This window comes from Colossoma macropomum, unplaced genomic scaffold (assembly GCF_904425465.1).
Source record: "Colossoma macropomum unplaced genomic scaffold, Colossoma_macropomum, whole genome shotgun sequence".
Lineage (NCBI taxonomy): Eukaryota > Metazoa > Chordata > Actinopteri > Characiformes > Serrasalmidae > Colossoma > Colossoma macropomum.
The window spans coordinates 5,355,426-5,376,656 of NW_023494789.1; the positions used below are offsets into that span (position 1 = coordinate 5,355,426).

Consider the following 21,231-nt stretch of genomic DNA (forward strand, 5'->3'; position numbering starts at 1 on the left):
TATACTTCACAAATGCATGATAATCTAATGCTAACACAGAGGGGGACACAAGGACCCTCAGGACTGGAATTCAAAAAATTGCTTTAGGGCTTTATTTAGTCTGTCAAAACTAATTTATTTAATGTAGGCTTGATATGTGTGGATTATTCATAATGTCAAACCTACAAGCAATTACATAGGATTAGATCTTTATTTCATTCCCAAGTCTTTCCACTTTCCCTACACCAGTTATGAGCTCGCTTCACCTTACATGAACAAACACGTCTGAAAGGATGTTGCACAACATCTGAGGCCATCACGCCTACAAACCACTCCAGTGTCACATAGGGCTGGGAGTCGATTCCAAAGAAGAGTCGATTCCCCAATTCCAGGCATTTGTGAATCGAGAGTCGACTCCAAAGCTTTGAACTCAGCTAGCCAGATATGCTGCTGTCACCAGTGTTGGGCAAAAAACTTTGAAAAACTAGTGATGACTACTGAACACGCTGTCCTGAATATATTCAGTAACGTATTCCGTTAGAAGACATAAAAAGCAATGTATTCAAAATGCATTTAGAACAGATTTTGGGAAAGCACACACTTTTCATTTAAAAAAAATCTTAAAATCTTACTTTAGCAGAGCTCAGTAACACTGAGATTAATAACTGATCACATTGATTTATCAGTCTACTCAGGCTTTATCAGAGCTCAGTAACGCTGAGATTAATAACTGATCATCACATTGATTTATCAATCTACTCAGGCTTTAGTAGAGCTCAGTAAGACTGAGATTAATAACTGATCATCACGTTGATTTATCAGTCTACTCAGGCTTTAGCAGAGCTCAGTAACACTGACATTAATAACTGATCATCACATTGATTTATCAGTCTACTCAGGCTTTAGCAGAGCTCAGTAACACTGAGATTAATAACTAATCACATTGATTTATCAGTCTACTCAGGCTTTAGCAGAGCTCAGTATCACTGAGATTAATAACTGATCACATTGATTTATTAGTCTACTCAGGCTTTAATAGGAAAGTAAAGGTTGGTAAAGAAGCTGTTATTTGAGTTTCTCTTTAGAGTTTCTCTAACAAGCATGTTTGCTACAGGCCGTCCACTGATTATAAATAATTAATAAAAAAAAAACATTCATTGTTTATTTTAAAGATGTTATTTTTCTTAATTTGGTGGGTGGGTATTCTAAAAGTATTCTCCTAAAATGTAAAAGTAACTGTATTCTGAATACGGCCTGTACAAAATGTAATTTGGACTGAATACAGGCATTCCCTTACCTCCAACCCCGGCTATCACTATTTCTGCTTGTTTGAGTGTCTTTAAACAACACAAATATCAGTAGACTGGCTATATTTTACCTTAGACAAAGTGGAAAACAGAATAAATATCCACCTGAACGGAACTGACTGAGGAAATTCAGGTACAGTTCAGCTGGGAAAGTTAGCTAGATTAATTTAGCTGGGGTTAGCTCCCCAGATCGCCCTGCTAAGGTCAAATAGGTCATTTAAATAAAATGACATCATGTGTCCCTGAGGAACAACTGAGATGGTAGCACAGTAAGTTAATATCATGAATCCTTATAATTAATTCCATTAATAATGTTGTATATTTATTCAACATTGTGTCTTTCATTTTGCCAGATCTCCATCGCCATATATTGAATTTTTTTTTTTATTTCTGGAATTATATGCAACGACTCTTGGAATTGACTCCACTGATTCCCATCACCTGGACTCAAAATCCAGAATTTCTGTGGTCGAACAGCCTGATGACGAAACAGTTGTGCATTCGACTTTATTTTCACACACCCCGTTTGATTGACACCAATTTCGTCCAATCGTGTCGTTGAAGCACGACGATGCACCATTTGGATTGGACGCAATCGCGATGGGCGGTGCTTCTTCGCGGAAGCACGAACCGCGGTGTTTTGAAAAAGAGTCGAAATTTGAAACTTTCGTCTGTTTCGTAACGCTACGCCGTCTTAACACGCTTAGGTTGTGTATTAAGTGTGTGAGCATTTATGAAACACGACATACGTTATTATAAAGACTTGAGGCCACTGCTGGGAACAATTTAGGACTTTAACTTCGGAAAAAGTGAGAAGAGTAAACAAGCTAACGCTAGCCAGGGATAGCTTGTTAGCCCGCTAACATAACTAGCATACAGTAGAAAGTTTGGAAAGAGTGAGTCGCTTTTCTGCACTCGAGAAAGACAGAAACGAGCATGGCGGGGGTCTTTCGAGCGCCTGACGCTTTTTCGGGCGATGAAGACGATGACAATGATGCCAGCAGAGCCAGGGACGCGCTAAACACGACTTCAGAGGAGAGCCGTGTGAAGCAAACGACTCTGCATCGGCTCGTGTCTCCGCAGCAGCGGTGTTGGAGGGATACCCAGTGGCCAGCCCGTATATGCTCTATGCTGTGTTGCCTGGTCATTTTCTCCTTTATTGCAGTGCTTGTCTCATTTCTGTATATCATTTTGAAAGGTATGCACCTCTTTGTCAACGTACGTACTCGTAGAGGCGAACAGTTCAGTGACCTTATCGGCTTCTTGTTTTATCTTTGTTTTTTACTACCATGTGCGCACATTTTCAACTAGCTGTGACGAGTTTGGCTACAAATTTGATGTATGGGAGCAAAATATACCTTAATGCACATTCCCTGGTTTTCTACCAGTCACAATGGGCTACTAATGCATAACTTTAAGTAGTGAAATCATATTACCACTCATTTAATTCTGTAATAAAATTGTAATGCCCAATTTCTAGACCTGTACTATGACAGTCCAGCACAGTTTTGTGTCATATGGTTTACTAAATAATGGTAAAATGGTTCTTAAGATTGATGGAGAATATTTTGTATGGGGCTCTGTATAGAACCTTCTTGAAAATGGTTATATGTAGCACCAAAAAGGGTTCTTCTGTTGTTAAAAGCTTGATATGGTAACAATAGAAGAACACTTTTTGGTGCTATACAGAACCATTTTCAAAAAGATTCTGTACAGAACCATATGCCAGACATTCTCTGTCAGTCTGAAGAACCATTTCGCCATGCAACAAACTATTTAAGCATGAAACGGTTCTATATAGAACTCATAGTTCTAAATAGAACCATTCTCTTTACTAAAGCAATCTTGAAGAACTATCTTTTTTATAAGTGTGTATATTTTTAAATCATACATGCCATTTTTTTGTTCTGCAGATCTGCGAGCTGAGAAAATTACCACTGAAGATGGGGCAGAAATAAGACTTCTAGGTAGGTCCAAGACACAGGCTTTTTATGTGTATTTAGTCATTGAGGTTGCTTGCATGCTGTAGGCAACCGTTCGTTCTACTTTCTGTGTCCAGGGTTTTGGAGTATGCTGGTTCTGTCCTCCTTGGCTGGAGTGCTGTGTTGCAGTTTCTCCTGGACTCTTACCTACTTTGACTCATTTGAGCCTGGAATGTTTCCTCCCACCCCACTTTCTCCAGCCAAACTCAGGTAAATGTTAATAGTCCACCTTCACAACCAGTAATTGAATATTCAAATGACACATTACTCCAGATCCGTGCCAGCTTCTTGCCTTTGCCTCTGATTCATGGCACTTTGGGATTGGCACGGCAGTGATGTTCGGGTTTGGAGGTGGGGCTGCGAAGGAAAACGCGTGGGCCTGGCTACTGTGTTTTTAGAGCTAGCATACGTCAGCTACCAGAAAATATGGAGAGTGACAGAATCAAACAGTACTTTTGCAACTGAGAGATCTTACAAGCTTGAAGATTTTTCTCCACTACCATCCCATCTTTGACAGGGGAAGATGTTTCTGATTAGGCAGGGTGTCTTGAGCCTTACCTGTGTGAGGCATTGGCTCAAGCCGCTGAAGAGTTAACATAGTGCCAGAAAGTGATTAACAGCGAGCGGCAGAGGCGCTGAACAGTAGAACATTCCCTAAAACTGTGACAGCTGGCTTCTAATTAACTGTTCAGCAGGTCCATATTTGACAAAACCTGAGGTCTGATTTCTTAGATGTACTGAATTCTGAATGAATAGAGTAGATTTCTTTGAACACTGTCTAAGTTTCATTCATTTTGACATCAAGCTGTGAAAAACATACTTCTGTTGTACCTAATGGCCTCATTTCCTTCTACACATGCGCACTTGTGGGCACTGTACAAATCTCTCACTTGTTGAGAACATTTGCTGTAGGCTGGTGGCCGAGGTATGTTAAAAGGTAATACAGAAAAAAAGCTATGGATCAGACACAGCAGTGCGGCTGGAGTTTTTAAACACTGTGTCCACTCACTGTCCACTCTATTAGACACTCCTACCTTGGCAGTTCACCTTACTGATGTAAAGTCAGAGACGTTAGCTCATCTGCTGCTGCACAGTTTGTGTTGGTCATCCTCTAGTCCTTCATCAGTGGTCACAGGACACTGCCCACAGGACGCTGTTGGCTGGATATTTTTGGTTGGTGGACTATTCTCAGTCCAGCAGTGACACTGAGGTGTTTAAAAATTCCAGCAGCACTACTGTGTCTGATCCACTCAGACCAGCGCAACACACACTGACACACCACCACCACGTCAGTGTTTCTGCAGTGCTGAGAATGATCCACCACCCAAATAGTACCTGCTCTGTGAGGGTCCATGGCGGACCTGACCACTGAAGAACAGTGTAAAAGGGGGCTAACAAAGTATGCAGAGAAACAGATGGACTACAGTCTGTAATTGTAGAACTACAAAGTGCACCTATATAGTAAGTGGAGCTGATAAAATGAACAATGAGCATAGAAACGAGGAGGTGGTCATAATGTTATGACTGATCGGTGTATTTATGAGTGTGGCACGAGTAGAGTGGCATCAGGGGGCGGTAACATTGGTTGACTGATTTGCATATTGTGACGCGTCATCATACTTTGGTACGAAGACATGTCATCCGCGCCTATAGCAGAGTTGAACCAGAGGGGCGCTTCAGAGGCGGAACTGACCACGATAAAAATGATATTTTTATAGTTTGGAAAGATGTGTTCACATTTCAAGCAAGGCTGGTATATTTTATTATTACAGAGCAGTGCATTTCAGCTGTTAATTAAAAAAAAGGTGCAGTTACTCTTTAATAGTAGCCAGTTAATAACACTACTCATGATTATCTGACTGGTTGAACAGTCCCATTAAAAAGTAATGCGTTCAGGAAGTCTGCCTGTTTCACTCCTGGCCTATAATGTATTTGGTTTTGTTCACTCCTGGTCGGCATTGATCTGTGACTAGCTGCGCGAGTAACTCCATTTTTCCAGAATAGATAGCACTGCACAGCATGAGATAAGGACTGGTGGGGGTGTTATAATATGCCATTGTGACTGTTCCTCGGTTTTTTGGAGTTATTCAGCCATTTTTCTCATTTTGCTGTTAGCTGTAAGCTCAGAGGCGGCATGTCAGCTAGTAAAATACAACATTAGTCTTGTTTCTTCACGCCAGTCGGACCCCATCAGGCGGGAGCTTGCAGGGGGCTGGAACGAGAACAGAAAAGCAATTTTCCTGTAATTGGTTTCCATCATGTTACCAGAATACAAGAGACCGGCAGAACATTCAAAATCTCCACAAAATTGGGCTAGTGGGATTTAGTGAAGCTCTGAGCTCCATTGAACATAGCTGAGCTATTCCACTTACACCTCAGTACCTTTCCTAGGGTATAAATACATGGGGAAGGACAGATTAGGGGTGAGAAAGTTGTGCAGGGTTTGTGGAATTTATTTTGTTGCATTTTCATTTATGTTTAAATTAAAAATGCTATAAATTGCCATATTAACAACAGTGAACTATACATAGCATCTGTGTGTCTCTTATAGTATCTGAGTGTCTGTCAATGTTCTTAACAAAACAAAAAAGGCATTACTAAAATATATTAGAGCGCCATTAATGTTAGTTGTACCATTTCTGTCAGTGTGGCCTTGATGCAAAGAATGTTATAGAATTTTATCACTACTTTCTCATGACTGAACTGTTTGTCAGGGACAGAAGAGGTTAAAGTGGGACGTGAGCTGCTCATTCAGAGGCAAACATTTTGTCCTGCTGTAACTAGGACAACATTGATGCAGGTCATCACAGAGCACTGTCATTGCTGCTGTTCTCCCACATCCTTTTCCTTCTCATTCATCAGGGCTCTTTAAGCTTCTGCTGCAACTTTCCCACTCCATCCCGTTCAATACTGGCCTTTATCTATCTGTCATAATTCAGCCAGTAAACAAGAACATATTTCAGCGCTCCTGTCAAATGTAAAAGGGTCAAGTGATGCTCACGTTGAGTGCTGAGCTTCATGCTTAGTCAGGCATGATGCTTAATGGCATGTTAAATTAGGGTTAAGTGTTTCTCGCACATCTCAAAGTCTCGGTTCAACTGTTTATTTGTCTTTTTGGTGGCACGTGATTTCCCTGTAGTTGGAAGAGATGCAAGGCAGGGCCCCCCACATAATTTCAGTGGGGTTCAAGTCAGGACTTTCACTAGGCCACTAGTCTGGATCAGTGCAGATGATTCTGTCAATTATGGCAAGTTACCCGGTTGCATAAAACCTCTTCAGGTTGTCCCTTAATTATGAAACCTAAGGGGGAGTTTTCCCTTACCAAAGGGAATTCTTTAAGGGTGTTGCATAAAATGGCTCAGATATTTCTACTACTACAGTGACTGAGGTTTTGCTGTAGTAAAATTCCATCGTGTCCATGCCTGCTCTATAGGAGTGGAGCAGACCAGAGTACAGCTTATCTCAAAGCTTAAAATAAAATCTCTTTTTTAACCAAAATGCTTGTTGGATTAATGCATGGTGGCTAACTATCATTCATTTATTCTGGAAAAAGAAGTCCTTCATAGCTGCTGCCTGGTTATGTAGGCTAACACAACCCACAGCACCCAGTCTGCACACACGTTATTAACAGCAAAATAAATATCTTGTATCTATATGTTTTATGTACATTTAACTTATTTTAAAGACATTATTTTCTTCAGCGTGTAGTCCTACATGCACTAAAACGTATGTAGTTTCGGTTGAAAGAGATGTGGAAATGTACCAGAATCAATATTTACTGGCTAATAGTGCGGCAGTCAAGGTCGTCTTCCAACTCGCTAGCTCTGTACATTTAGGCATGGTTATACCTGTACCCTTTACATTTTTTTAATCAGTTAGCAATCTGGCTATCACAAAGAACTTGCACAGGTACATTCTCCAAACATCTCAGAAACTCAGGCATGCCTTCAGCTTCTCACGCTGTCCATTAAACTTAAGGGAGTGTATTCCTTTCCTCAATGTATTCTAAAAGAAATGACAGCCAAGGAATTTTATTTAAGGGAAATTACACAGGCTTTAAAGCAGCAAAGCATCCCCACGCCATCACACTACCACTGCCATGTTTGATATTGTTGGTATGATATTCTTATTGTGGAGTGCTGTGTTAGCTTTAAACCAGCTTCAACTCCACTTTTAGTCCACAGAATATTATTCTAAAAGTGTTGCTGTTTATGTTCTTGGTTAGCAGTGGTTTTCATCTTTCAACACTCCTATAGATGTCATTTTTTTGCCTTGTCTATTTCTAATGGTGAAATCGTTAGCACTGACTTTATCTTGTGGAGGCTTGCGGTTATTTAGATGTTTGTCTGAGTTGTTTGAGTCATCATTGTGCTCTTGAAGGATTTTTGGTAGGCCAGACACTTCTGGGAAGATTCATTACTGTTCCAATTTTTTCCATTTGGAGATAATGGCTCTCGCTGTGGCTTACTGGAATTCCAGAGCCCTAGGAATGGCTTTGTGATACTTTCCAGATGTATTTCAATAACTTTCTCCTCTCTTCTGGAATTTCTTTTATTGCAGCATAGTGTGCTACTTGTTGAGACCTTTTAGCTTACTTCACATTGCTGGAAAGGTTCTATTTAAGTGATTTTTAAATTCAGCAGGACCGGCTGTAATCAAGCCTGGGTGTGCCAAATTTAATTGATTTTAGTTATCAACTAAATTTGTTTAATTTGTTACAAATTTGGTTTTGAAAACAGAAGAAAACAGGAGGGGTTAATTACTTTTTCATATCATTGTACATGTATTTAAACAACAAGTGTAACTGTGTTTGTGATCCATACCCAGCTGCTGTTTTTAACCCATATGTTTCTTTTTTACTATGTGCTGGAAATCAAAGACATTGTTTGTTTCTCTATAACTTTAGATACCTGAAACACAGCTGCAGTTGTAAAATGTTCTGTAAAGCAGCACAGTATACTCTGTATAAACATCATGAGTGCCTGATCTTCATCCTTGAGATCTACCATCCTGGAGACTCCAGACCGAACGCAGAACATAGTGCAGGTCATTGTGGTTGTGTTATCGTGTACATGGCACATGGTTGGTTTAGATTAGGCAAACTCATGTACAGGCAATTCTCAGGCACCATGTTTTTTAGGTTAAATTTCCCCACTTATAACGTCAGACAAAGTTGTTGATAATTTAGGCTTCGATAATATAGGTTACAATTGCAACTCTTGCGATTTGAAAATTGCAATCTTTTGAATTACGATTTTGATATAAAACATTTAATCTTTCAGCCTTGCTGTAATGTATGTAATGTATATGCATTTGGGGAGAATCTCCAACCTGCTAAGTGTGAGAGAGAGAGAGTTACTTAAATAAACACCTACGTAATTAACTAGGTAGGCAGGCGGTTAGTTAGTTATTTAGTTAGCTAGTTATGTAAGTAGTTACTTGGGAAGGCAGGTGGTTAGATAGTTAGCTATGTAGGTAGCTATGTTGGTAACTCTGTTTCCAAAGAAGTTGGGACGCTGTGCAAAATGTAAATAAAAACACAATGATGTGCAAATCATTTAAACCCTGTATTTAATTGAAAATAACAAAGACAACAAATCAAAGGTTGGAACCGAGAAACTTTAGTGTTTTTTGAAAAATACATGCCTGTTTTGAATTTGGTGCCAGCAGCACATTTCAAAAAAGTTGGGACAGGGGGCATGTTAACCTCTATTGCATCACCTCTTCATTTAACAACACTCTGTAAGCATTTAGGAACTGAGAAGACTGAATTCTGTAGTTTTGAAAGTGAAATGTTTTCCCATTCTTACTTGATGTAGGATTTCAGCTGCACAGCAGTTCAGGGTCTCCTTTGCCATATTTTTGGTGTCATTATGCTCCTCATGTTTTCAGTGGGTGACAGGTCTAGACAGGCAGGCAGGCCAGTTCGGCACCTGGACTCTTTTACTATGGAGCCATGCATAAAGAGATTTCTCTGGATTCTTTGAATCGTTTAATGGTATTATGTACTGTTGCTTAGAAAATGCCCAAGTTCTTTTCTATTTTACGTTGAGAAGCACTATTCTTGAATCGTTGCAATATTAATGGTGCCTTCACAGAGGTGAACCTATCACAGTGGGGTCATCTGCCAGTCACCTGTGCCGTGTGCACTAATGTACCCCTATACCATCAAGAATACTGGCTTTTGAACTGTGCACTGATAACAAGCTGAGTGGTCTTTAGCCCGGAGGACAGTGTCCATGATTTCCAAAAAGAATTTCAAATGTTGATTCATCAGACCAGAGGACAGTTTTCCACTTCCCCTCCGTCCATTTTAAACGAGCTCAGGCCAAGAGAGGGTGGCTGCATTTCTGGAACTTGCATTTTAGAGTTTTTGACTTGCATTTGTGGGTGCAGTGATGAACTGTGTTCACAGACAGTGGTTTTCAGAAGTGTTTCTGAGCCCATGCAGTGATTTCCACTACAGAATCATGTCTGTTCTTAATGCAGTGCTGCCCGAGGGCCCAAAGATCACAGCCGGCAAATACTGGTTTTTGGCCTTGTCCCTTGAATACAGAGATTTCTCCAGATTCTCTGAATCTTTTAATGTTATTATGTACCGTAGATGATGAAAAGCAAAAGCTCTTTTCTATTTTACATTGAGAAACATCATTCTTGAATTGCTGCACTATTTGATCGTGCAGTCTTTCACAGAGTGGTGAACCCCTCCTCATCTTTACTTCTGAAAGCCTCTCTGAGATGCTCTTTTTATACACAGTCATGTTACTGACCTGTTGTCAATGATGAACCACCAAGTGTTTTAAAGCATTGCACAAATTTACCAGCCTTTTGTTGCCCCCGTCCTAACTTTTTTGGAACGTGTTGTTGGTGTCAAATTCAAAATGAGCAAAATTTTTCAATAAACAATAAAACTCAGCATTTGATATGTTGTCTTTGTACCATTTTCCATGAAATATAGGGTTTAAATGATTTGCACATCATTGCATTTTGTTTTTATTTACATTTTGAACAGCGTCCCAACTTTTGTGGAAATGGGGTTGTAATTTGGGTAGGCAGGTGGTTAGGTAGTTAACTATGCAGGTAGTTTCTTAAGTAGGCAAGTGGTTCGGTAGTTAGCAACAAGTCAGTCCTATAAGGTGCTTTGTATTTACCAGTCTTTGTCTGGTTAATAAGACATCTTTTAGCACTGTGTGGCAGTACCTATTAAGCATGGGTCCTTTAACTTAATGCAACTTAATGCAAACGTAGATGTCATACCATGATATGATCAGTAGCAGTACAGTATCAGAAACCACACGAGCAAGTCTATTTGAGATTACTTACCTAATTACTTTGTGTCTGTTTAAGCGTCCCCTCTGCGTGGTATTATTCTTGTGGGGGTCCATGCTTTCATTACTTATTAGCTACATTAACCTTGCCGCTTCAGTGTAAAACTACATAACCAAGCATGCCTGCCATGCCATTGTGTTTTTTGCCAAACTCTTCTGCCCTGTAGGCCGAGCTCTTTAACATGCTGTGGGTTAGAGGTTGAGGGACTCTTGATGTTGCTGTTTTCTCTGTTTTAGGAGGAAGGGCCATTTTACGATAAACAAGAATGACAGGCCGTTTCCTGAGTCAGACCTGTTTTTTATGAAAGCTCCCACTGCTTAAGGTGCTGTACGACTGGTTCAGCTGAGGTTTCATGAAGAATTTATGAGCATTTGTTTGTCTTTTTGGTGTTTTCTGTAAAGAGGGCACTTTGTTGGCACTTTTTGGTACACTAAAAAGATTGTACCTGTTTATATGGACTTGCTTAAAATAGTAAAAGGAAATGTTACTTTAATGAATGTTTAACTTCTGAAATTCTGAAGGCCTGAATGTTTTCAGTTTTTATGTCCTTCACACCCCTAAAACTCCATATAGTACTGTGCAAAAGTGAGAGGCCACCTTTCTTTTATTTAATTCCCAGTCAAAGGAAAATAAGTGACAAAATAGTCTTTCCCAAACTAAACGTTTATGGATATAGAGAAAAAAAGGCCATGCTGTCATTGTCAAATAAGTCAAAGATGCTGTATTTAGGACAATGGACTGATCACACCAAAAGGCGCCATGATTGAATGTGGATTAGATTATTTAAATTGTGAAAAAAAAAGCAGACAGTGAACCCAACTCCCCCTGCAGATTTCTTTGAAAAACTGAATGCAAGTCTCTAGAAAAGAAGTAATAAAGGAAAAGAGTGAGCAACGAAAATTTTATATAATATTTCATTTTGTGTACGTTTCTGTTTTTACTTTTTTTCTTGGTGCCAATAAATGAACAGTTCTTATTTCATGGCTGTTTTGACTGGAAATTAAATAAATAAAGTCTCTAACCTTCGCAAAGTACTGTATATTTACTTATTATTTTCATTGTATTGACTGTAGTAATTACTGAACAATAATAAGTAATATTAATTATAATCTTACGCTTAATATCTGAACAATAAGCCTGGGGTTTAACAGGTTAAGCACGTTCAAGGACACATAACCCAAGTCAACAACAGGTTTTTGTCCTCATGATTGTGTGTTGTAACCAACATGGCGTAACTGTAATTATAGTGTAAACATGCAACACATCAGCATCATTGATCTAGAGATCAGAGGCATGCTCCCTTGTGGGAAGAAATGTGTTCTCTGCTTTGTTTAAGCCTATTTCTGATTGGCTGATGGGGTGGAACATCATTGATCATGTCTGGGTGGCTGGTGATGAACTGGGGTGGGGGGGGGGCACTCCATCGCCATGTGAGGTAGTTATCTAATCACACACCACTGCTCTCCTCTTATGTCTGGCCCAACTCGGCCTTCACTTGCAGCTCAGAGCAATAACGCCCTATCGATCCTATCTGCCTGTCGGATGGATGCCTATCGACTGACCCTCAACATGTTGGCCTGTTCTCTCACTCTAACATGCATCCACCCAGATGTCCCAGTACAGCAGTGTACCAGTCTGAAGTCTCGGCAAAGGGCTGTAGAGGGTGCTGTGCTGAGCTCCGATGAGACGGTTCAGCTTAGCGAAGAGTGAGAGGGCTCTTGTTGGCACAAACGTGGTTCATACGATCAGGGTTGGAATATCAGTTTGTTTTGGTCTCACTGGTTTTATAGCAGTTACATGTGTAGGTTTTTTTTCCCTAGTGCCTTATTATGCAGCTGCTCAAACAGTTGACGCTTTTATTGTCTTAGAGCAGCGATATTAGATTTTAATAACTCCATGACTTTGTTTCCATAGTAACCACATCTCTTTCACTGTGGTTCAGCAGGAATCTCTCTTCTGTCTTCTAACGTAGAAGGGCTTCAGACTGTGCATGCTGCAGTTTTGTTAATGTTGAACGAGTACATCTAATTAACTTTTGGGTTTTCATTTAGTGGATCTTTTAGAACTAAATTGTTTTGATTTCATCATGTAAAGCCTTGATTCTCTGTGCTAGTAGTCTCTGTCCCTTAGATAAACTTAGTAGTGTTCCCAGTCAAGGCTACCTATTTGTTTGCTTAGTGTAAAATACATTAAAAAAAAAAAAGCTAGTCGGATAGGTCGTTATCAGAGCATGACTTGTTCTTGGGAAGAGCACAGATCTGTAACAGTGAATTTGAGAGGGGACATTGGACTGTATGGCTGTTTAGCACTGAAAATATCCTTAGGCTGACCAAAAAAAAAAAAATAGAGGCATTCGAGACATGCATTAGGTACAGTCCTGGCCATTCCAGATATGCAGTGACCCATGCTTTTTTTCATTTTCTAATTAGGCATTTAGCCTTTCAGATGGCCACGACTTCTTGGTTTGCTATTCATATGCCCTGGCACAGATCGTGTGCACTGTGCAGAAAATAGCCCAAACCGTAGGAGTTGTCCTGAAATGACTGAAGCAGACTGTAGTCCTTGTTGGCTATTCCTTTCTTCATGCAGACATGCCATGGCATTTTTTCAGGGTGTTGGGTTTCTTTATGCTAGTAGAATATTGGGTAGTCAAAGACTATAAAGCACCTGTGGCTTTCGGGCAATTTATGCCATGTGCCATCTGTTCCCTGAACATCTGGAAGAACACATTCAGACTCAGTTACAGGGGACAGTAATGAGACATTTGGCATTGCTGCTTTGCTGGTAGATCAACAAGATCAAGAACCCTACAAATAGTGCAATGTTTTACTTTTCTGATCTGTTTCTCTAAATCAGAGGTTCCCACTCCTGGTCCACAATTAAAAGGCCAGCAAACTACATATATAATTGAATTCATTATTTTGTATGAACTGCAAATGTCAAAAAACAATTGTCAACTCAGTGGCTATATTTAGCATGATACAGGGGGAATCTTCACTTCAGAGATACACTATATGGTATGTGGACACCTGACCATCACACCTATATGATATTCCATAGGCATTAATACGGAGTAGGCCCCCTCTTTACAGCCTCCACTCTTTAGGGAAGGTTTTGGAGTGTGTCTATTGGAATTTATGCCCATTCAGTCAAAAGATCATTTGTGAGGTCAGGCACTGATGTTGGACAAGAAGGCCACACTCACAATCAACTTTCCAGTTCATCCCAAATTTGTCCAGTGGGGTTGAGATCTGGTTCTGTGCAGACCATTGGAAGATCCTCTACACTACACTTATCAAAACATGTCTTTATAGACTTTGCTATGTGCACGGGGGCACAAGTCATGCTGGAACAGGAAAGAGCCTTCACCAAACTGTTGCCACAAAGTTGTAAGCATATAATGATCTAAAATGTCTTTTTAGGCTGTAGCATTAACCTTTTCAACTCCTTGGGACCACCAGTGGTTCCAAAAAGCACTTCGTCATATTCTTCATAGCTCTTGTATTTCATAAGCTACATTCAAAAAGTGTGTGTCATATGAGAGCTGTAACTGTCTTCTTTCCAGTCAAATAGATGGGTAATGTAATTTTAAACCTTATAATAAAAGAAGCTGAACTCACAATTTGTTTTTGTCTACTGAAAGTCGACCCATTTTTCCACAGATCTGAGCTATAAACTATAAACAGGTGGTGTCTCTTCAGTGATCTGCTCTGTAAAAATTGTTTTTATAAAATAATACAAAGAGCATTTTTGGCTTTCAGCAGTAAATTGTAAGCATATAGAAATATGTGTATGATCATAAAACACGTTCTGTTAATTTGAGGGGAGCTTTTACAAATAAATAAATAAAATAAAAAATTATATTTATTTCATGCAGTTACTGAATAATTTGCCTTATGATTTGGTCATGTAAATTCAGATGGAAAAACCAAAACATACCCTGGTGAATAGCATCACCCTTCACTGGAACTATGGGGCCAAGCCTGACCACTCCAGACCATTATCCCTCCTCCACCAAACTTTATTGTTGGCACTGTGCATTGCGGTAGGTAGCATTCTCCTAGCATCTACCAAACCCTGATTCGTCCATTAGAGTGGCAGATAGTGAAGCGTGACTTATCACTCCAGTGATCACTCAAGTTTTCACTGCCGAGTCCACTGGAGGCGCGTTTTACTCTATGTGCAGCTGCTCGGCTATGGAATCACGTTTCATGAGGCTCCCAATGCACAATTCTTGTGCTGATGTTGCTTTCAGAGGCAGCTTGGAACTCTGTAGTGGGTAAAGCAACAGAGGATAGTTGATTATGTGTTGTGTGCATCATCACTCTGTGAGTTTGTGTGGTTTGCTGCTTTCGCGGCTGAGCTGTGGTTCCTAGATGCTCCCATTTCACAATAATAGCACTTACAGTTGAATGTCATTAACTGACTTGTGGCAAGGAAGGCATTCTATGATATGTTCTGTGTTGATTGCATGGCTATGTGCTTGGTTTTATTTACCTGTTAGCAATGAGTGTCACTGGACTCAAAGGTTAGGAGGGGTGTCCCCAAACATTTGGCCATGTAGTGTATTTTAAAGAAAAGAAAGCTTAAAGGAGATTATTTCAAAATCTTTGCACTGTTCAGTCCTTATAAACAAAATCACTCAGACTTTTTTATAGACTAGAGTCAGTATTCTTTACAATGGTGGTTTTAGGAACCCAAGGTTTGCAGTATCTAAAACACAGATATAGTTATTTCCTATTTAAAATCTCTCTTTTTTTTAATGTAATGTTAGTAGTGGTAAAGTAGTGGTCAATCTAAAAAAAAATCTAAGATTTTTTGAGTACTATTTTATCTTACAGTGCTCTGCATTTGTCTCTTTGCCATGAATGGATTTAAAAACTTAATTTCAACCCAAATGCTTTTATCAGAACTACTGTAAAAGAGTGTCTCAGGCATCAGGCAACATATTCGTTAGCTACTGAATCGCTACTATTGTAAAGAGTTGTAGCTTTGCATGGTTGTATAGTTTCTCTAGAATGGTATGTTTCACACTAAAACACTCTCAATTTTTTTTTTTTACATCTTAACAATTAGGTCAAAAGTGTGATAAATTGGTAGGATTTAAATTAACCAGTAATTGAATTCTCAGTTGTTTTAATATAGTTTTATTTTGCTAATTGTTTATTGCTCAGTTTCACTACAGGACGTTCAGTGTAGGGGTGGACATTTTGTGTGCAGCCTTCACCTTGCCAGGTTGGCAGTGCTGCCAGGTGATACAGAGACGGAAGGATTGGGAACTGGAGACCACTAAATTGAACGAAAAGGAAAGCACATTAGAGAAAGCCTTTGATCATAGCACTAGTATCCAGACTAAAGATCTAATAGACTGCCGTCGACAGTCAAGCCTGCTCCTCTAAAAGCATTAGCCAGATTGCCCATTATCAAGACTCAAAGCGGTATCATGGGACAATGGGATGCTTCGTAATGGTGTTTTTATGAGCTTCTGCTCATGGGTTTTACGGGCCACTGAACACATCCTAACGCCGCACACTTGTATTCCAGTCCAGTGTTAGAGTCAGCTGAAAAGATTGATACAATCCATGTTTCCTGAAATTAGTTCAGTTTATTCTTTAAACCATTTAACTTCATACACTGCACAGTATAGCTGCCTTATGGAGTAAATGAGTTCTGTTTGTTCTGCTTAGCTCCATACATTGAGCTCAGATGACTTGCAGTACAGCAGGCCTGTTGAGAGGTAAAGAAGTGTAAGTGAGACAGGGCCTGTTGGTTTCACTAACTAACCATGTGTCTTTGTGTTTGTTTTGCAGGAAAATGACAGGCCACTCCTTTCACATGGGCTACAGCATGGCCATTCTCAACGGCATAGTGGCTGCACTCACTGTCATCTGGTGCCTCACATAAAAAAACCATGCAAACTTTCGCTCCCTGACCGCTTCCTCACCTAAATCATCGCATTAGCATCATTAGGAGCAGTAGCATCAAGTGTTTATGGTTAATTAAAGAAAGGAAAACATCAAGATCAGTGGCGCTTAATCCTGGTCCTGGAGCACCAGTGCCCTGCACATTTCCTCTGCTCCCAGTACACCTGATGCAACTAATGAGCTAATGAACAAGGCTTTGCTGATGTGAAGTGCATGTTAGAGCTTGAAGTGGGTGGTAGAACTTGAAAAACAACACAGCATGCAGGGCTGCAGAACTCTAGGACCAGGATTAAGAACCACTTTTCTAGATTTAGTGTTACGTTGTACACTAAGGGGTTTATTTTTTCCCTTTTGGTAAATATACAGTGTTACAACACAGTGCTATTACTATAAGTGTTATAATTTTTGAAAGTTTTGAAAGCACAGCCTGCATAATGCAACAGATTTTTCTGTTTTCAAACAGCAAATAAGCATAGACAAACAGCCCAACCGGTATATCAGTTCGGCAGAAATATAGCCTATAACATGCTATATGTAATTTATGATAATTATTTATGGCATGGCAGGGATTCAAACTCACAAACTCCTGTGGGTAACCCCCTGTTTAAACTATAGCACAGGAATACAGGCTGAACTGAGTTTGAACACTAAACACCATCATAGTTAAATTAACAAAAACATGTAAAATATAAGCCTGGCATGTAGCATGAGAATAATGTGTTATAACAGTTTTGTAGTGAATTAACAAAGAAAAATAATCAGTAATAAATCACACAGAATTCTGGTTAGCTCTGATCACAGTGCTATGATAGTTATGTTAACTATGTTCTCAGACAACTTAAAACTGATAATCACATCAATCGGTAAAACACTATAACTAAAGTACCGAAGTATAAAATTACAACATAATTTTTATCAGTTTTATCAGAATTTTTTACATGAATTTTTATCGGAATTTTTTATCAGCCACAAAATGTTCATATCGGTTGGGCCCTAATGTACATTAAGTTTGCCAAAACTATTTCTTTACATGTACTAAATGAAGTCCAAGAAAAATCCTTGGTCTTTTCTAAGTGACACTGTTTTATAAAAGTGAGAACATTTTGTATCTGGAATCCTAAACTACAGCACATTTTGAATAGCTCAAAAGTTTTTAAGAGTTTATGAAACACATAAGGCATAATGGCCTTCATCTAAGCTTAGCAGGCCTATTACATTGTTCTGGTTGAAACCATATTAGTAGAAATGATGTTTTCTTTGCCGTCTAATTGTGTTTGTTTTTAAAAAGCGCTCTGCGCTCTCCTTTAATTCAGTGATGCAGCACTAATTTTTTCCCACCACAATAGCAGAGCATTAGACTGTGCTTTTTGGCCTTTGATCCGGGCCATCATTTGGTTGTCAGTGCATTAACACAGCTACAGCTTAACTGCTTTAAGATTAATGAAATGTGCATTTTAATGCTTCGACCTGGCAGAAAACAGGGCCTTTTAGATTCTGCTTTATTAAGGCACTAAGGCACCGATTAGTTGAGCCTGGCAGTACGATGGCTGTAAAGCAGGTGATGGAGAGAGATTTAATGTATTTCTTCAATTGTTCGACTCCAGCAGGGCTTGATTACTTTTTGTTCAAAACTAGATTAGCAGGCCCTGTTGCAACTCAGGGTAGTTGACGCTAATGCACTGCCCTGTATCCTCAGTTCTCTCTTTTTCTTTTTTTTTTAGTCACACTGTCAAAGCAATAGTGTGTGTGTGTGTGTGTGTGTGTGTGTGTGTGTGTGTGTGTGTGTTTTGAGAGTTGTTATCTTTTTCTGTTCCTGTGTAGTTTCGAGGTATTGCGCCTGTCATGTAAGGAAGACATGAAATGACGTGCATTCACATCTTAATCACTAAAAGAACAGACATATCAAATCCAGGCCTCTAATCAGTGTCTGTATGACCTTGGGAATGTAGCCGAAGGACTGCATGCACAGTAGAGTGCAAAAGTCAGAGACCACCCTTCGTTTACTTCATTTCCAGTGCATGTTATTAGTTTTTTGTAAGATATTTCTGAGAAGATAAGATAATACAGAAGATCTGTATGCGAAAAGGGAACGTCAAAGCAAAATAAAAAGGAAAAAAAATAACCTCTGACTTCCAAAATTAGTTTTGGAATCCAACATTTTTCCTGTATTTTATTTTTTTCTCTGAGGTCCAGTTATGAAATTTGTTATTCGTTACATGAGTGTAGAACTATATACTAGATATAGAGGAAATGGGACTTGTGGATTAAGTGAGGCAGAAAATGTAACCAACTTCTAAGACTAAACATTGGAGGTGTGAAACAATATCCCTGCAGATTGCTTTGAGTAACTGAAAGCAAGTCTCCTGAAAAAGATAGAGGCAAAGAATGGACACAAAAAAAAAACGGAAAAGTTTGATATTATATTTAGTTCAGGCTTCTGTGTAATTTTTTGTTAGATATTTTTTTCCTGACCCTGAAAAATTACTGTGTGCTGGATGTTTTGACTGAATTTGCAAGAAATGAACGGTGCTCTCTGGCTTTTGCACAGTACTGTATTTAATGTAACGTAATGAAGTATTGAGTCTGTGTTGTTTGCTGGTAGTGAGAAGTGTATGCCTGAGGCAGACTCAATCACTTTCACACCAGCTACACAATCACACTCTCTGTCGGCCCTGAAACCATCACAGATTGAATTCTGCTCTTAAAGGGGTAGTTCAGCGGAAAATCACATTTACACATTTTTGCCCTTTCCTCCAATATAATCGATCGTATGTGGTTTATGACCCCATATGACATAATGTTATCTTTGAAAATAGACAAAATGATGTTGCGTAGCCATGGTAGTAGCAGCCTGGAAGCCTGACTTATTTTATTGAATAGGTAACTGTGTCTCATACACTGTCAGGAACCACATAAACAAGTCTAGTTGAAATTTCTTAACAACTTCATGCATTTTGTGTGATGCTAATTGGCTGCTAATTAGCCCTTGTGTGGTGTTGATGTGTTTGTTACTCAGTGGTCTGGTGGACCCACCGCGTTATTGTTTTTTTTAATCAATACAGCCATAACAATTTATGTAAAATATACCAGATGTTTAAAATATCACAAGTGTTCAGCGTAGGGTTAGCAGCTGTAGCCAGTCAGCAGCCTGTCCATGTTGTCCACCCTCACACACACACGAACACACACACTAACAGCAGGCCATGTAGGAGGAGAACAGAGTGAAGGACACAGCACTTCCACACTTTTACTCCCGCGGGTTCACCCAAACACCACATGTGTAGTATAAATGTGTGGGGGGTGAACAGAGTGAAGACACTGAAAATGGGTTATTTTATATGTTCTTCACAGAAAATGAGCAAAGACCAAGAATCTGAGGTTGAAATAATAATAAATTGCATAATTTTTTTCATTTGGTAAACACTGAAAATGGGTCCCACAGACCTGAACACCACACAAGGGTTAACTTATTTAGCTTCCATTACTTGCTAGCTAAATTAATTATATAGCTAAAGAAGCAAACTTCAGATGTGTCTTGGTTCATCAACTACATCTGGAGGAAAAAAAAAATGTGTAAATTAGATTTTTCACTAAACTTTTTTTTAACCACTCCAGCCAAGGGTATTGTGTAGTCATATAATCTGCTGTTGACACTTGTTATTTTTGTTTTATAGAACTTTATACTTAGCTAAATGGCACTGGAACACTCAGGGATGAAGAACACTGATGTAGTTGTTCCCCAGGTTGAGCAGATTCTGACATGGATGTGTATGATCAGGAACTGCTTTAAGTCATGTCGGTCAATAAACTGGTATGCCAACATGATGGTTTCGTTGTTTTTTTTTGTTTTTTGCAAAGAAGTAATCACATTTATATGAATAAGTGATGAACCACTGCTTGTAAGTGCCACTCCAGTTGAGACTCAGAGCATTGTTCAAGTAACAATCTGTATTCAAACGACTTCCACAGAACACACAGCAGTCTATTAATAGAATTTGTTTCTTTTGTACTCCGACGCTTACTGGTCATTACAGCCATTGAATTGTGACCTGAGGCAGCAGTGGTGCTGAGTGCTTTGTTCAGATGCTGCTGAGAGTGGCGGTCAATAGGAAAGCATTTGCTTTGATGCCCTTTTATTTGTCACCCCAAGGCCGATTTCTCTGAAAGAGTAGTGAGATGCATAATCATTGGATGGAATAACAGAGAGAGTGGAACAGTGCACACAAAAGTGAATTGACTAAGAAGTATCCACCCAATATATCCAATGGAACCTTCCCTGGATGATTCTGCTATTTGTGCAGAGCTGAAGCCTAGCCGCAGCAGGAAATGCAGTGGGCATTATCCTAAATCTGTCTGACCAATGCTACTGATGTATAAGTGCCCACCTGCCATTCACACGCAATGTTTTTTTGACAGCTTGTACAGAAGGCCTTTACTAGACAGAGCAAGTGTGCATAATGTATGTTAGCACTCATTTGAAAAACAAGTTTTTATGCATCATAGAGATCAAATAGTGACCACATGGCCAAACAGACCTGAATGACGGATGAGCAAGTCTTCCTTTCCTATCCATAATGGACAATCTACCTACTTAATCATCCCATTTACTTACTATATCTGAACACAGTGCCTATATATCACGGCATATGTCAGTATGGGTCATTCAGAGGTATGCATTAACGTAGGAGAGTCTGGCGAGAAAGTTCATTG

The 21,231-nt window shown here is 39.4% G+C and overlaps 1 protein-coding gene across 1 annotated transcript; it reads left to right on the forward strand.

Moving 5' to 3' along the window:
* The first annotated feature begins 1,901 nt into the window (after positions 1 to 1,901).
* On the forward strand, positions 1,902 to 19,605 carry arl6ip6 (ADP-ribosylation factor-like 6 interacting protein 6). Its single transcript, XM_036569844.1, has 4 exons — positions 1,902 to 2,484; positions 3,200 to 3,253; positions 3,346 to 3,478; positions 16,408 to 19,605. Exons 1-4 carry the CDS (start codon positions 2,223 to 2,225, stop codon positions 16,499 to 16,501), a joined length of 543 nt encoding a protein of 180 aa, XP_036425737.1. The 5' UTR covers positions 1,902 to 2,222; the 3' UTR covers positions 16,502 to 19,605.
* The last annotated feature ends 1,626 nt before the right edge of the window (positions 19,606 to 21,231 follow it).